We start from the raw sequence: 16,753 nt of genomic DNA, 5'->3' as shown, positions 1-16,753 counted from the left end.
TGACCAAGATAGGACAAATTCGGCTGTGACATTTGGGATTTTGGGACATCTGGGATTTGCAGTCTTTGCGTGTAAAATGCGATGACAACAACATCTTCACTCGACTGTTCAGTGGCGTTATACGATGACGAAACCTACTTGGGTGTGTCCTGCCATCTCGACACCAGCATCCAGGAACTCATCAAAGTCTTGGCTGAACTTCCCGGAAGCGGCAGCCAGCTGGCTGCTCGTTCCACGGGAGGAGTGAACGACCTCGCCTGCCGAGTGGTTGAGCTCAGCCGCTGTATGGTTCAGATCCGTCTGAGCTTCCTGCAACGTCTTACTGCAGGGGGGAAGCTTCAAAGACACAACGAAAAGGCCATCGTGGAGATGCCGTTATTGGATAAAATAGTAAATTAAATGCGATCACGGTTCAATAAGGAGGCCGGACCCTTTAAACATGAAAAATTCAAGAAAATCGGAGCAGGCCTCACAATTTCTACCAGCAACTTCTTGCTGGCTTCTCCGATGCTCCTGAGAGCCATGTCAACATCCTTCTGGCCCGGCAGGCAGTTCACACAATTATTCAGCGAGTGCGACACAGCTTTGGCCACCTGAAAATACGGAACAATCAACCGTGACCACACTATCTTAAGTCATTTCCAACAATGCGCCACATAATGCAGGGTCCCAGCGAAATGCTGTGAAACATCTCAGATGCTAACTGGGCTCACGGCGGAAAGTAATCTGCGTCATTAATCTATGCAGCTGTCGCAAACAAATACCAGCGGTGTTTATTCCCTGGAGGGCCGCAGGGCAATGTTTTACTCTAGCGGTCCTGAAAAACACGAGGCAGGTGACGTGGAATGAAAATAGTGACACAAGGGCGTTAGAATGATTGCTGTGGCAAGGAGAAAGGCTCACGGTTGAGAGATTGCGACTGACTTATTGGAACGGGTCTATGACATTTGAATTTGATTGAGACTGGGATCGAAGACCGTTGAGGCATGTTTAATATTAAAAGTACAAAATTGGTGCTTAAGTGAATACAAGTCACTTTATATGCGCTTCCCAGGACCGTCGTTGCAGTAAAGCTCTATCTCCGCAGTTGACGTTATGCGTATGGCACCCAAATTGACTCTAAAACTAAAGTCTGTCAGAGTTTAGACTTCATCTGTTTCAAACTGAGTGAAAGAGGACATTAATGGCCCTTCGCAAGAAAACAATAAATGTCTATCACCCAGACATGGTTTGTCATAGCCACAGATTACAATGTCACTTGTGACAATTTGACTCTCAATCCTTCCGTGCCATCGTGTACTTCTCGAACATGCACTTTCTCCTCGCAGTTTCGAGTTTCCTGAATGCCACATACTTATAGTTGCTCTGCCACCGGCTATTCCCGAGCATCATCCTGGCATCCCATTGGCTGAGAGCAACCTCTACCACATGAGTCAATGTGTGTTGATAGAATGTGTTTATGCAGCGTCCTGGTCATTCGCCCCTCGGGTCATGAGGTGTTCCGATAATTTTACGTAAATATGAGTCACCCAGAAAAAGTTTTCGCTCACTGCGCTGATGTTTGCTTGGACACTTTCGAAGGATCGTTAAAAGCCGACAAAAGCAAACGTCCTTGCATCAGTTCTTTACAAAACGCCAGGCAAACCACTTCTGAGAGAGAATATGGACTAAAGAGGGCAAAAAAAAACAATGAGGATGCAAAAAATAAATGACCATCATTTGTGTTCTTTATTCTTTGTTTTTCTTTTAATATTATGCACAACTCTCATTTATTGTGCTACAATCTAATTGTAACATGTATTTGTTACATATTTTTAAGCATTTTAGGCTTTAGAAAACAATTATGTCTGAATTTTGGGGGGGCTTGGAACGGATTAGGGCATTTAGATGAATCTAAATGAATGAAAACGAGAGAAATTTTCTAGGAAAGACATTTCTTCCAGTACCAATTAATTTCATAAATAGAAGTAGCACTGTACATTTATTTGGCTAGGAAATGATGAATACAATTGCTTCCTGCAATTATCAAATTAAAGCGACAAATTGACAACTTTTGGACAAATTTACAGATATCCATATGCAAACCAAGGTATTTTTCTATTTCCTCTGTATATCATTGTATTCTCATGAATGCGTGTTACCATAAATATATATGCTGCTTAGGATGTAAAGTGCACCTTTGATAACCTCTGCCTAGCATTGGTTTTATATTCAATGACTTGTTGAAACCGAGAGACAAGTATGTCATATCACCCTACGCGGTTTTGTACCTGTGCAAGTCGCTGCTGACTTTCCGCATCTCCTGGATGTACCAGGGCCTGGTGGGCCTCATGGATTAGCATGGATGAGCCCTCCATGACGCAATGGGCAGAGTCTAGCATTGCAGCTGCGGCCTGAGGCTCTTTAGTGCTGGCTGCGACACCTCTGGCTGCTTGTGCCAACGTCCTTAATGCCTGCGCCGTTTCTCTGGCAGCCACACCTGTAAACAAAACAGGTGTGTGAGGGAATCGCAGCAATGTCTGTTCAAGAATTTGTGGCAGGAAAGTAAAAGACACATTGACTAGCCACAACGGATGTGCTACTGGCACAGTAGCTAAAAGAAATAAAATACAGAAGCTCACTCTGGAGACCATTTGTCATCCATACAGGGACGTGGCAGGCGTAAACACCATTTATCAACGTTATGAAACTCACAGAATCCGGATCTGTCTGTCTACTCAATTTTGAGTGTGACTCCGAATCCGGTGCTCAATTAATGATTTTTGTTTGCATTGATTGTTCTGTTACCCTCCAAACTAGAATACATTATTCACTCAGATCAGGCATATTTGATATAATACATCCTTCATTTATAATTTTTGATGAGCAATAGCTTTTATGGTTGATAGGCTTTAAGCAAGACACACAGAGGCTGGTGTTTTGCTATTAATTCCACAAATCACGGCATTCTGCACATTGGGAGTTTGCAACGCCACAAACAGAACATAATAAAATGCTCTTTGTCCAAATAAATCAACCGTTATTATCAACATGGTCTCACATGGGAGATGCTCGTAATGTATTATACATACTAAAAGAATAGCAGAAAATTGCACCAAATTGCTTGAACCAGCCAAGAGGAGCCATTTACTGATTGAGTGTTAAGTCTAGTGAAAATAAGATTAATGAGTAGCCAGAAGCACCCCGGGCCACAGCATGATGAGCTGCCTGTGAGCATTCATTGTTATAGGAAAAACATTCTGGAAGACCTCATGCCTCCTCCGAGAGCCCCGTTGGCCCTGGAAAAAAAAGGCAAAGCAGTCGCCACATAATTTGAGCTAAGTGGAAAAAAAAAGAAAAGCGGCATAATCCTCTCTTTTGGCATTTTGACATTTAGACAGAGTGATTATTTTTAAATGAGACTCGAATACACCTCTCTTACCTGTATAATGTTCATTGCCTTGAGCAGCACAAGTCAGCAGTTGGGCCATGGAAGAGCCCACAGCCTTCGATGTGCTTCCCAAATCCTGTGCACACTTCTCCAACTGTGCGAACAGAACAGCAGGCCGCGCAAAAATCATCTCAATTAAACTGGGATGACCCCACTGCGTGGTTTCAACACTTTACATCAGGGGTGCCCAAACTTTTTGGACCGAAGATCTCCTTTTCGATCAACTAACCTCCAGGGATCTACCCTTATCGGCACGCGCGCGCACGCGCACACACACGCGCACATGAACGTCATGATGAGAAACAGCCTGAAACTGAGGCATGCGATGCACTTTTGCAGCCTGTTTACTATCGTAGCTCTCACGTACAGTTTTAAAGTGCTTCGCTGGGCCCTCCGAGATTCCTATTCTTTGCCCGTGCCCTCGGTGAATTGTACACGAAGCAATCTCTGAATGAGAATAATGACGATAAAAGATAGAGCGCAACAGCTCTGATTACAAGCTGCAATTGCAGACTGCAGAGCGCAAACAACTTCCGGTGACGTACTCACGCGCCACCGTAAATTCAAGATTTAACCGCTTTATTTCATCTTCCGTACCGCTTGATCCTCACTAGGGTCGCGGGGGGTGCTGGAGCCCATCCCAGCCGTCTCCGGGCAGTAGGCGGGGGACACCCTGAATCGGTTGCCAGCCAATCGCAGGGCACACATAGACGAACAACCATCCACGCTCACACTCACACCTAGGGACAATTTAGAGTGTTCAATCAGCCTGCCATGCATATTTTTGGAATGTGGGAGGAAACCGGAGCACCCGGAGAAAACCCACGCAGGCCTGGGGAGAACATGCACACTCCACACAGGGAGGCCGGAGCTGGAATCGAACCCGGTACCTCTGCACTGTGAAGCCGACGTGCTAACCACTGGACTACCGGGCCGCCTTTATTTCATTTATATTTAATTTTATTTTTTGTGAAAATGAGACTGATAGGATGATTAGGATGCAGCGTACATTAACACAAAAGATATATATTACTAACATGTACAAAAACACACAAATGTTTTTTTTTTTTTGTTTTTTGTTCTCCTCGGATCTACTTGGGACCTGTCTTAGATCTACCTAATGGGCACCCCTGCTTTACATTTTTACAATACGATTTCAGTGGGCTCACCGATTCCCCGGGGAGTGGTTTGAGTTGGCTGTCAATAACGGACATCTTGGCATCCTGCAGCTCACATTTGAGCGCCTGAACCGTTTTGAGGGCTGAGTCGATCTCCAGTGGACCGCATGCCTCATGGGCCTTTAAAAAAAAATACACAGATTTAGCTGTTAGTTAGCCCAACCAGATAGGATGCCATCATGCAGGAAAAAGTTGAGCCTATTAGCACTGGATGAGGTCATCAAACTGAGCACATTGAAGTGGTGCTTGAGAACAATACGCCAACATAATGCTTGCATCAGTCAGGCGACTTTTTAAACATGTGTCGGGGGATAGATACCTTCTGGGTGGCTGTTCTGAGCTCTGCTAAGCAGGTTGCCAGATTCTTTGCACACTGTCCCAGTTGCATAGCCGCAGCTTGGTCAGCCACCGTCGGAACGGCCGACTTCACGGACACCACCATTTTACTTCCAGGCTGAAGCAGAGCAGGACACATCATTACTGTAAGCATCTAAAGAGTGACTTTTCATGATGTTACTATGCAAAGGGGAAAATCAGACCTGTAAGAAACTCTGGCTAGCCATGATGAGGGCAAGCTGGGCTCCAAGCTCCTCGGGTTGGGCTTGGCTGCTTCTCATGCCTTGCACCAATTGAGGAATGCCATCTGCTACTGCCTGCATGAGCACACGATGCATGATTGTTAGCTAAAGCAAAGCTAAAATTTCTCTTACGCCAAGCCCCCCCCCCCTAAAAAAACAACAACAAAAACAAAACACATTTAGGTCTCCAAGTATCACTATAATGACCAATATTGAAATACAGCAACTTAGTAGGCCTAAATATTTGTCAAATACAACACAGACACTGTATTCCTAAAGTTGAAACACTACACGGAAAAAGACGTTTTCCAAGAATCAAGTCCATATTTCATGAGACGAACTTCAAATTATACAAAAATGGAGTCATAATATTTCGAGAGGGAAAAATATTTGTGGCAAAGTTGTCAAAAAAACAACACCCCACGATTTACAAGAATGAAGCCAAATCTAAAAATACTATAAGAGATTAAATACACAATAAAACAGGAATTATACAAATTCACAGCATCAGAAGTAAAATGGCGGAAGTAACCAAAGCATGCCTATATTGTGTGTTCTACGGCAATTAAAACAAACAAACAAACAAACAAACACGGGTTGGGTTTAGGCATCAGAATGACGATGAGATTTTTACCGAACAAAAAGAAGGGTGACGTTCATACCTTGCAGCTGTGTACAAGCTGTTGGTGTGAGACCGTATTTTTGTTGGAAGCCGCGGCATTTTGCGCAGCTGCAATTGTTTGAGTAGCAGCCGCCGCCGCCTGCTTAGCAGCTACCTGCACAAGTGACAGAAAGATTACTTGAGTTAATAGAAAATGAATGTTAACAGAAAAAGTGCCCCGTAAAGGGCTTCTCACCGTGCTGTCATGTAAGCCGAAGCTTTTGTATCTAGCTAAGCGACGCAGTCTCCCAAGAATTTAGTAGGAAATCTCCCAGACATGACAGAGATCCATTTTCGACAAATACTGGGTGGTTAGATTTTCATCTGAAATCTTACTGAATACTCATGAGAACAGGCTTGAAAAAAGAAAAAAACCCCACACCAAATGGAATTGAAATAAGTGTGTGCTGTCAAGCGTTTTGTTTCAGAATATAATGAGCACTGCTTTTATGCTGCAGTTTCCCTGTTCTTATATCTGCTTCTTAGTTCACATTAATTAGTTGTCACCAGCTTTGAAGTGATGACAGAATATGACATCCCACTGTGAGGTGATTTGGAGGCAAGCAGGCTTACCGTAATTTATTCACGGTACAACATTTAAACACAAACACACACATTCACACACACAGCTGAAACATATACATGGCACTTTCTTCATGCCGACACAAAGTGACCATTAGCACTGTGATGTATGACGCCTGATCGCTGGAGCAGAAGTGGGAGAACTCATTAGGGGTGATCTGATGGCTCAACGCGGGTTTTGACAACCGTAAAATAAATTCTTGGGTGTAAATGTTAGGTTGAGGTATTTGAGCTCGCGTCTTTTTGAGACTGGAATGTTTCTATTGCAAGGACGGAGCATGTAGTGGGGAAGACAGGCAAACAAGGAGATGCAAACATGCTGACACGTTTGACTCACCTCCAGCCTGCTGACTAGCTTTTTCTTTATTGCATTTTGAGCGGCGGCATTAGTGGCGACACGCAAACCCTCAGCTGCTTCTCGGAGCCTCTGCTGCTGGTCTTCATTCTCCGGGTAAGCAGCCGCCCCCTGAGGGCGCACATCCACACACACACACACATCCGCACACATTTTGTCTCACTATATGACAGCTTGAATCAGATCTTGTCAATAAAAATAAACACAGTTATCACAGCGTCACAAGAGATGCTACCGTACGAGGTTGCTTTCTTATTGAAGGCCAATGATTTCCTGTCCTCAATCATAACAGCAGGGATGTGGCAATTAATGCACTTGTTAAAAATGATCCATAAACAACATTTCTTCTGCCGGGGTGTCTCACTATGATAATATCCTGCTCAACGGGGCCGGGAGCTTACTTGGGGGAGCCATGGATTCTGCACCCTTTTAAATGGGGGAAATATAATGGCAGGCGGTGCATGCGCAGCTATGCCAAAAATATGCAAACGAAGGCAATACAGCAACTTCATTTACCTCATATTTAACAGTGAATTCAATATAGCACTATGGGCCATAACATCATTAGAGAGAAAAAGGGTATTGTTTTTCATTAGGTGAAGCTGATAATGTGAGCCGTGTTTTCATTCGGTAGCTATATTTGGAAATGAAATTAGAAATGTAAAAGGGATGAAAATCTAATCATCAACCAATAGTAAGAAAAAAAAAGAAAACAACATTTGTACCTTAGCTGCCTCCACCATTCTAGCTGTAGCGTCAGCCAGCAGTTTAGCTGCGGCTAATAGCTTCTTGGAGTTGTCAACATCCACTTCTGCCTCGGCGTCAGATCGCATGGCATTGACCAAGTCAGAGGTGGCTTGCGCTAGAACTCGGGCCTGGCGCACCATCTCACCTATTAGCACAAGAAAGGGGAAAAAAAGTCACATTTGTACCAAGTCACTGTAGGATAATAGTGGAAGTCAATCAAAATAAAATCGGTATTCATTCTTTATCTTATGATGGGATTTTAGACAATTTTCTTAGTCTGTTCCAGCAAGACTGCGCTCAACGGCACAAAGCAAGTGCCATAAATGCATGCTTGGATACATTTGTGTGGAAGAACCCCGACTTCAAGTTAACGATCCTCTCGCTCAACGTCAATGACCTCTGACTTCAAAATTTCTCTCCTGAATCTTTTTTTCTTCTTCCATTTTTACATAAAGCTGTCATTTTTACACTAATGGATACCGATTTGCTCCCACAAACGCCTCAGAGTATGATCCCGCATTATTTTCCGGCACCGATCACACCACCAATAATAAGGCTTATTCTACTCCAATATATGGAAATGAGCACCTTTATTTGACAACGAGTGCAGAGCTTTATGCTAATCTCATTAAATCGCATATGAAACTGGAGTTGTGTCCAGAGTGCGCGTGCACGCGTCTCCCCACACATGTGCTATAAAAAGCTATGTTTCCCAAACACCCACGTCCAGTCGGAAATCACTCACGCCGACTCCTTCGAGAGACGAGACGCCGGGATGTTTTACAGCCTACATGTACAGCCTTGGAGAATACAGATTGCTTGGTGGGTATAAATCACTGTTGATTTGTTGCCGGCAAAATGTCATTGCTAAATAAATAAGTAAATATAAGCTTTGTTCTTGAAGGTTAAGTGCACAGTAGTTTTCTTTCTCTCTTTATTTATTTTAAATGAAAAGTTTGGTACTGAACCCCAGAAAATTGGGTGTCTCGGAAATGATTCCTTTTTATGTGTTGATACCTATGCTGCAGTTGAATCCTAATTTCTACAAATGAATCCCCACCTCCTGCCGTAGCCTCACTTTTGGATACTCACCAGCATCGCCCATTGAAGTAAAAATATTTTCGGTGACATTCATGATGGTGTCAGTGGCCTGGTCATAGCGTCCGATGGGCTCGCCGCAGCTGGCGTAGTGGCGGACGTGCTGCAGAAGGTCGCTGAGGGCCTGGCTCACCACGCCGGCCGCTGCGCCGACCTGCTTCAGCAGGTCGCCATCGTCGCTGGCTGAGCGGCAAGCTTTGACGCACGTTTCCACAGAGCGGTCCACCAGCTTCCCGGCTTCCACAAGCTGCTCCTGACATACGGGGGAGCTGATGGTTGGACTCACCACCTGCAAGAAGTCACAAGAATCTGAGAATGCGGTTTTGTTACAGCTGCAGCTGGTGCGAAATAAATAAAGATGGGATTGTAATATGACAATAACATCTTTTTCCAAATCTGGAATGACAAATTAAGACCACAGACGTTTTGTTTTTTTCTTTTGTGTGTTTAATAGGATCACTTTGTTCGTGAGAACGTAAATTACTTTCAGGTTGTGCACTTTTTGGGTTGTGCGTGTGAAAACGCGTGTGCGTGGGAAACCCATTAAAAAAACCAAACAAAATACAAACAAAAAAATGCTTCTCATCCAGTATTATATTTTAAGATTTTCATCTGTTCATTTCTAAGAATATAATGACGCCAATAAAATTTGGAATGATGACTGGTGACGACGACGTTAGTTCCGATCCAAAATCGCTTGTTTGACTTTGGTAGAGTTCTGTGCGTAAAGCCATTCTCTTATGCATTCGAAAAGGATGTCCTCTACCGACTTGGCTACGCAACCCAACTACTTTCACATCATTACCTTGGTGCAGGCTACCAGCTGTGAGGTGGAAAGGGCACACTGAGTGGCGGCCGCAATCACGCGGTTCTGCAATATGGTGTCCTCGGCCACCTGGGCCACATTCTTGGCCTTCAGAACCAACATGGCAGCTGCATTGGCCACTGCCTTGGCCAAATTCATCAGGGTGTCCTGCAAAGCAACAACCAATGTCCTTATATAGGACGGTGTTAAAAAAAAACAAAAAAAAACGTTTCAGGGCACTACTGGATCCTATTTATCTTACTGAATATGACATACAAATAGCGCATTGTACTGATGTACAAGTGGAAGCAAATTATCCTATCATTTACATCTCGTTGTATGATACGGTCAATGCAAAGGAATGGAAACCAGTAGACAATAATGTTGCGTTCAAATGTTTGGGTTATTGCTGAAAACTCTCCATGACGCAAAACTACATGAAATAATCATCTAAGAATAAAGCGCGGAGCAATGACATAATCGTGCATTGACATAATCAGGTGATGTCTTCATGTTTGGCCAGCATTGTCATAGGAACAAGGAGTGGGTGGGGTCCAACCTGGAACTTCTCATCAGTCTCCCCTTCCCCCATGTGACGGAGCAGGTCCCCGCTGGCTTGTCCGATACTTCCTGCTGCAGTCAGCACAGTCTGCCTGGACTGTGGGGGAGATGACATCACCACATTCAGTACGGCCCACTTGGCCTACACACACACGAATGCTTCCGGACGTGATCGAGCACAATTTTCAGGTTTCAAATCATTAAGTACATTTCAAAAGAAAAGTCCCTGTAAAGTGAAAACACATGTGAAAATAGTAAATCAAACCAAACTTTAAAATCATGAAAAATCAAGCCGATGTTTTGTAAACACTTTACTGGCTGTCTTGTCTTTTTAATTTTTTTCCTCCTTTCCACCTTTCTCTGCATGATGTGCGTGCACTCATTGCGACCACGAAGCACTCTAAAGAGACTATGCAAACGAACCCTCCAAAGATGCATTTTCGGGATGTCGGCATAGCTAGCGAGCTAACTTCACATTGAAATAGCACCATTTAACGCCGGTATGCACTAAATAGCTGAAGTTCTTATCGACTGGGTGCAGGGCGATTCATGCTGGACCTCAAGTGCAGCGCTCCCAAAAAATAAACAAAAACTGAAATGGTGACAAAACTGTTTAACGCTGCATGTCTACAATTGAGTACCGCATACTTTACTTCTCAGCTAGCAATTACCTTTAAACCCGTATTCGAAACAAACCACCGAATTTACAGTCGCTCAAGAAAAGGTCAAGTTAAACGCTGCCCGTGCAAGTCACTACAATAACAAAAGGGTGGCACACCTCAGCGGCCGCAGGCTCAACAGCTCTGAGCAGATCTGACACCGCTCCCGCCAGCATCCTGGCGGCACCCATGAGCTTGTGTCCGCTGCCGATCTCATCGTCCATTAAGGCGGCAAGGAGCTTGACGCCCTTCGACATTTCAGTCAGGTTGGAGGAGATAGTAGTGATGGCGCAACCAACCGCCGTGTAGTCAGTTTCCGTGGGCTCACCTGTGGAGGGAAGCGCGCCGCCACTGTGGTTCAATGTCAGACCGGTACATTGTGCAGAGCATATGTCATATGTTGTACCATCGCGCCACTTATTAAAGCTACAATTGGAGCAGTCGGTGACGTTTCTATTGAGATCAGTAAATTGAGGGAGACACTGCCTGCGAAGGAGCAAATCTTCCATGTGGATGGTGGAGGAAGTGTCACCAAACAGATGGTGAGGAACGATTAAGACCCAGCAAAAAAGGCTGGAATGGTGCCAAGCAACACAAGGAGCAATGAGACGCATTGCCTTATCTTTAGAGCAATAAAATTCACTGTTTCTATGAAATCAGAAATGCTTCCGTGTTTAGAGGAAACTTTGGGCCTTTGAGTCATTGAAACTTCAATAGAATTATTGTTGGCTGTTTTTTTTTTTTTTTTTTTTTTTTTTGCTTTGCCAGTTTTAAAAATACTAAAGATGCCTTTTGGCCAAATCTCGCCCCCCCTTCTTTTCAAGATTTAGCTCTATTAAAAATAAATAAAAAACAACAAATCAATTTTTATCCCACAAATACAACTGACTGATTGTCCAACTTGAGGAGGCAGGCTAATATCTTTCAAGATCATTTCCCAAAACCTAACAAACAGCGTGTTGACTGGAGAGCTCCCTTTCAAAATCCACATCTTCCGGGGCTATGAAGTTTTACATCAACTACAGCTGTAAATAGGATAGCAATGATTCACATCAGGACCAATTAGTGGACAACAACAATGAGTTATTTATTATGCAGCATGAAATGTTGTTGTTTTTTTTTTAATTTTTCGCAATAATGTGCAATTCATAAAAACAACTATCACAATGATCAAATGCTGTACGAGTAACTACACAATACGTTTTCAGTTTAACTCTCCATAAGTGTGTGTAAATTTGTGTGCATGGATACTTCATTCTTGCATTTTCTATATTCTTCTGGACTTTTTACCTGCAGTGAGATTGACCACAGATGCCGTTCCAGCAGTGATGGCGTCAACCTGAGAGTGGATTTCATGTTTGGATTCATCCACTTTATTCTGAACCCAAACTCTGGATGCCTTTCAGTGGCACAAAAGGAAAGGGCGCTTTAGACACATTAGGAGACCCTGATCCCGTATAAATGCTGGCATGCGACTGAACATTTGTGGTTAATATCAGAATGCATTAAGAGGAGGGGGGAAAAAAAAGTGAAACAGAGTTTGAGGACATGATGGGATATTGTGCAATCAGGGGCAAAGCCTTTTTCATAGAAAATGTACTGAGTGGACCCTTCATTACGGCGGACTGCTAATACATCTCATAAAAGGGTGGTATCAACAATTCAGCTTTTTTTTTTTTAACAAAACCCGGGCATTATTGTTATTTATAAAGGCTATAAACCTTTATAAAGGTTATTCTTTTGCGATAGCTCTTCTATGGCATCTCATCACAATACACAGGTGGTCCTTCTTTTATGGCCCGTGAGCATGTTGAGTATGAGGTGAGGACACACCAGGTCATGGCCAAGAGGAGGCAGATTATCGACATGTCCCAGGTCAGCCTGGGCCTGCTGCACGGCATTCATGCTGCTGTTGATTGTCCCCATCAGGGCCTGCTGGGCTAGATTCTGACAACCAGGAAAAGAGATGTTTTGTGAAGAAAGCTCAATATGAGGACAGTAACATCTACAATGAAGAACACTTTTACTTGACGTCCATTTTCCTTCGACTTTGTCTGTGTGCACAAAAGGTGAACAGTACAGTATGTCTTTTAAATATTGCTCACATAGCTGAAGAAAGAAAACATGAACACTCAATGGTGGCCATTGCTGCAGCAAGCACGCGCGCCAATTGCGCATCCCATCAAAACCTACGTCAAAATCTGTGGCACACCTTAAAGTGTCCTTTTATGGCGAGCAGCCTAAGGCACACCTGTGCAATAACCATGCTGTCAGTAATGCAACCAGCATCTTGATATTTCACAACGGTGGTTTAGACAGATTGGCGAACACTGTGAGAGAAATGGGTCTTTAGTTCCCATAGAAAAAGTCTTTGATGTTTGTTGTTTGACAGTTCATCTCAAGAGAATGCAAGCAAAAAACAAAAAAAGGTTCATATTTTTGTTCTCGTTTATAATGCACAAAAGAAAGCTGAATCCTCAGATTTCGGGGGGGGGGGGGGGTTCCACTGATTTTTTTCTTTTCTTTGAATGACAGTCATGAAAATTGTACTGACAAAAAGCACAGAATCTGAAATAACATAAGAAAATGTGCTTCTTTGCCAACCTGTATTGGGCAAAGGCATGTGATTACAAAACATCAGGCAAAAATGTGACAAAATGGAGACACAGGTTCATTATTTAGCTTCGGGCATCTAGTGGAAAAGCAGAGAATTGTTTTGCGTGGCACTACAAAGTCAGTAGATTCTGCTCTTTCATTACGGGATACTGTTGATCGCCACATACTATTGGACGGGCTTAATAATTGAAAAACATACACTGTTTGGAGGAAATGGATCTTCTTTGGACCAAATTAGTGGTACTGGATATATCATTTCCTGCGGCACACCTGATGACACTCATGTGCCCAGCGGCATTTATCTGAGGCACTTAATGACCTTAATGGTAAATAATTAGGGACTCACCAGCGGTGGCATATGTCCTCTGTGCATCTGTCCAGTGGTGATTTGTTGTTGGGCAGAGGGCATGGTGCCTACATTGAAAGTGTCAGAGTTGCTAGCGGACCCTGAGCGAATTATACCCGGTAGGGCTACCGAGCCATGCTCCACCCGACCCACCCGGTTGAACTGTTGCTGTAAAATCGTGGACCTTGATACAAGAGGAGAGAGATGAGAGAGCGGCACTAAGTGGTGAACATAATAAATACAGACACTACATACAGTACATCATGGCTGCAGTGAATAAACATTCGGCATTCTTATTAATTGAGCAGTTTTTGGGCATTAACCCTTTCAGGGACAGCAGCAACTGCAGTGGACCGATTATCGTGTTATCAGGTTACAGGGTGCATGAAAGGGGTAAAATGGAATTTGCAGCACCAAGTAACCCTTAGTTTTTGAAAGGTTTTGATAGCCTGCGAATATATTCAACAATGACAATAACTGCATATAAAGCGAGTGGCAAATTGTTGCGCTCCAACCGGTGTTAGTTTTCAGTCATGCTTGCTCGATGGAGTCATTGTTTTGGCAAACGCGGAATGTAATGTCATCAAACAAGTCGTCACATAAATGGCGTCTTGTCGGAGGGCAACAACTGAAACGCGGGCTTCTTGTAAACACTTCATCTGTAATTAAAACAATGCTTACACAAATGTACGGTTGCCATGGCGAGTAAGCATATTCAGATAAATTATTTTAGCACCAAAACAAAACGTTCTCCTTGGCACAAATTATGACTGTTGCATAAATTTTGGGGGGGGTGGGGGGGTAGGGTGGAGAGAAACAGTAATTTGTTTGGGAGTGAAAACATCAGCAGGGGCACGATGTCCAATTGTACCGGAGAACCCTGTGGATTTCTGGTGAATACAAATTTCCAGAGTGTGCGTGTGCGCGCGTGTGTGTGTTTTGGTGAGGGGTGTGATCGAGCACAAAACAAGCATTGCATTAGTTTCCATCAGTCAGCAGGGCACATGGGAAAACTGGGAGAAGCAGCAACCAGCTGGGAAATGAAAATGACTGCATAAATCTATTTCCAAGACATGATGTCTTAACCTTTGTGATATCGTAAGCTCCAAACGGTGACGTTTTTCTTGTGATGAAATATAAGAACGGCGGCTCGTGCAGTTACTTTGCGGGGCTGTTGGGATTTTCTTCGACAGCGCTCAAATACTACAAAGAAATAAAACAAAGTAATACTACAGCCATACACGATCAAGACAAAAGTATTGAGACTCTCAAACCCTCCAGAATAAATACTCTTCTAAATTTGTGGAAATAGTTTGGAAAGACCTTCAAAATATTTTTGTGGAGGAACTGACAAATCTCACAGGGTGGACAATGTGGGACGCGACTCCACATTTACTTCCATTTTCATCGACTATCCGAATAATTTCGTCCACATCGTGTAGCAATGCTGGAAACGGATGCCAGTCGTACGGAGACAACAAAAATCAGTCAAAGAGAAATGTCTCTTACTTCTTAGGGGAAACAGATTCCTCCAACATGGTAGCCTCCTCATCTCCCTCAAGGCCAAAGCGATCCTTACTCTGCTTCTGTGAGCGAAGGAGGCCGCAGAAAATGATGTTGAGCAAAATGTCAAGTCAAAGCAGGTCCTATGGATTAAAACCTCAGTCGATTTTGGGCTTGCCTTTTTCAGAATGATGTCAATATATCCGGCAATGAGTTGGGATATTTGTTCTCCCTCTGTAGTTTGGACAGAGTAATAACTCTCCTGGTACTCACCAAAATCCTTTCAGGCAAAACAGAGATTCAAGGCCAGTCAAACGATGATTGAATCGGAACATTTGAATGTCGACCAAATATTTCTTGCGCATTCCATATAACGCCACCCTTGAAGCAGGCTCGCAGATAAATAATAGATACATAAAAGCCTTCATGATTCCAGCTGTAATCCAAAGGAAAATCAAGCAGGCTTTGATGTATGTGATATAGGACTTGGGGGAGGGGAGAGCAGATTCGTTCACATTTCATGCATTTTGCACAAAAAACAGGGGGATGATGTGCAGGAAAACAAAAAACAAGCTTTAAAATAACAACAAAAAAATCTGAAAAAAATAATTGACAAAAATCTGGGAATATGCAAATCCGTCAATGTCAAATATGCGGGTTTCCACTGTAGAGTTGATTAAATATAAGAAGCGCTGAATCGAAAAAGTGCTGCCTAAAAAGTGCAAAAACACGGTTCGATACGAGTCTCCCTCTTCTGGATGTGCGATAGTTGGCACATCTCGACATCTCTTTCAAGGAGCAACTCTTTCAAATATGGGAGGAAAAAACAGGCTATTCTCTTGCTAGCTGATAAAACAAAAAGGAAAAAAAAGTATTTTTGGGGGGGATAAATAATACATCCAAAGTCTGCACAATCCTCCCAAGGCAAAATTCAATTGTTCTTTTTGATGAAATAGCCAGCCAGTAGATGTTGTCTGAACAATTTTATGAAAGCTCAATGTGCTGTAAATGATCGGAAAGGTTGAATTTGAGATTCAATCACATCTCACACAAATCTGAGCATGGAATGTAGATTAGGCGCACGGGATTAGAAAACGGGAACATGAGTTTGTGCCGCAGATGAGATGTTGAGAGTCCAACATTACCAGGGTGAAGCTCTTAGGGGAGGCGGCCCATCTTTTGACCGTCGTCAGCGGCCACTCCTGCACCACATCTTTCGTCTTCTCATCTACTCGCATCACAGACTCTTTGGTTATCCCCAGCAGGCGTGGGACCAATTTATTTTTACCCTTCATCTTTTCCTGTCGGATAGGGAAAAAAAATAAAAAATAACAAAAACATCACATCATATTCATGCCGGTGCTAAACACCTCCACAAGATGATTCATTTGAGACGTGGACGCCATGTTAATACACATGCTGCCCCAGTAGCGTTCTGAGCCCCCCCCTCGACGGAGCGGGAGGGCAGCTGTGAACTGACCCAGCAGATTTCAGTCTTATTTAACTGCTGCTTTATCGAGCAGGGTCTCCACAGGCTTTAGTCACCGTCAGCGCTGCAGCATTGTGCTTCAGCCGGCACTCTGCCTGAGCAGCTCCACTGACTCCCCTGCCTACTGGAAATTCATTACATTGGA

General features: G+C 43.5%; 1 protein-coding gene across 7 annotated transcripts in view; it reads right to left on the bottom strand.

The window, feature by feature from the left end:
* tln2b (talin 2b) overlaps positions 1–16,753 on the bottom strand; it is a 97,895-nt gene that overhangs the window by 26,965 nt on the left and 54,177 nt on the right. For all 7 annotated transcript variants that reach the window (XM_052060417.1, XM_052060423.1, XM_052060424.1 and 4 more), the window contains 20 exons: positions 16,265–16,420; positions 15,298–15,399; positions 15,126–15,202; positions 13,617–13,800; positions 12,488–12,601; positions 11,945–12,053; positions 10,774–10,982; positions 9,994–10,092; positions 9,435–9,602; positions 8,624–8,918; positions 7,510–7,676; positions 6,767–6,895; positions 5,849–5,962; positions 5,148–5,261; positions 4,928–5,062; positions 4,600–4,728; positions 3,422–3,524; positions 2,271–2,479; positions 474–593; positions 139–336 (listed from right to left, as the gene is read on the bottom strand). In XM_052060417.1, coding sequence (XP_051916377.1) covers positions 139–336; positions 474–593; positions 2,271–2,479; positions 3,422–3,524; positions 4,600–4,728; positions 4,928–5,062; positions 5,148–5,261; positions 5,849–5,962; positions 6,767–6,895; positions 7,510–7,676; positions 8,624–8,918; positions 9,435–9,602; positions 9,994–10,092; positions 10,774–10,982; positions 11,945–12,053; positions 12,488–12,601; positions 13,617–13,800; positions 15,126–15,202; positions 15,298–15,399; positions 16,265–16,420 — 2,931 coding nt within the window. The remainder of the gene's footprint in view (positions 1–138; positions 337–473; positions 594–2,270; positions 2,480–3,421; positions 3,525–4,599; positions 4,729–4,927; positions 5,063–5,147; positions 5,262–5,848; positions 5,963–6,766; positions 6,896–7,509; positions 7,677–8,623; positions 8,919–9,434; positions 9,603–9,993; positions 10,093–10,773; positions 10,983–11,944; positions 12,054–12,487; positions 12,602–13,616; positions 13,801–15,125; positions 15,203–15,297; positions 15,400–16,264; positions 16,421–16,753) is intronic.

Source organism: Hippocampus zosterae, chromosome 3, assembly GCF_025434085.1.
Source record: "Hippocampus zosterae strain Florida chromosome 3, ASM2543408v3, whole genome shotgun sequence".
Classification (NCBI taxonomy): Eukaryota; Metazoa; Chordata; class Actinopteri; order Syngnathiformes; family Syngnathidae; genus Hippocampus; species Hippocampus zosterae.
This window is presented reverse-complemented; position numbering and strand designations above follow the sequence as displayed.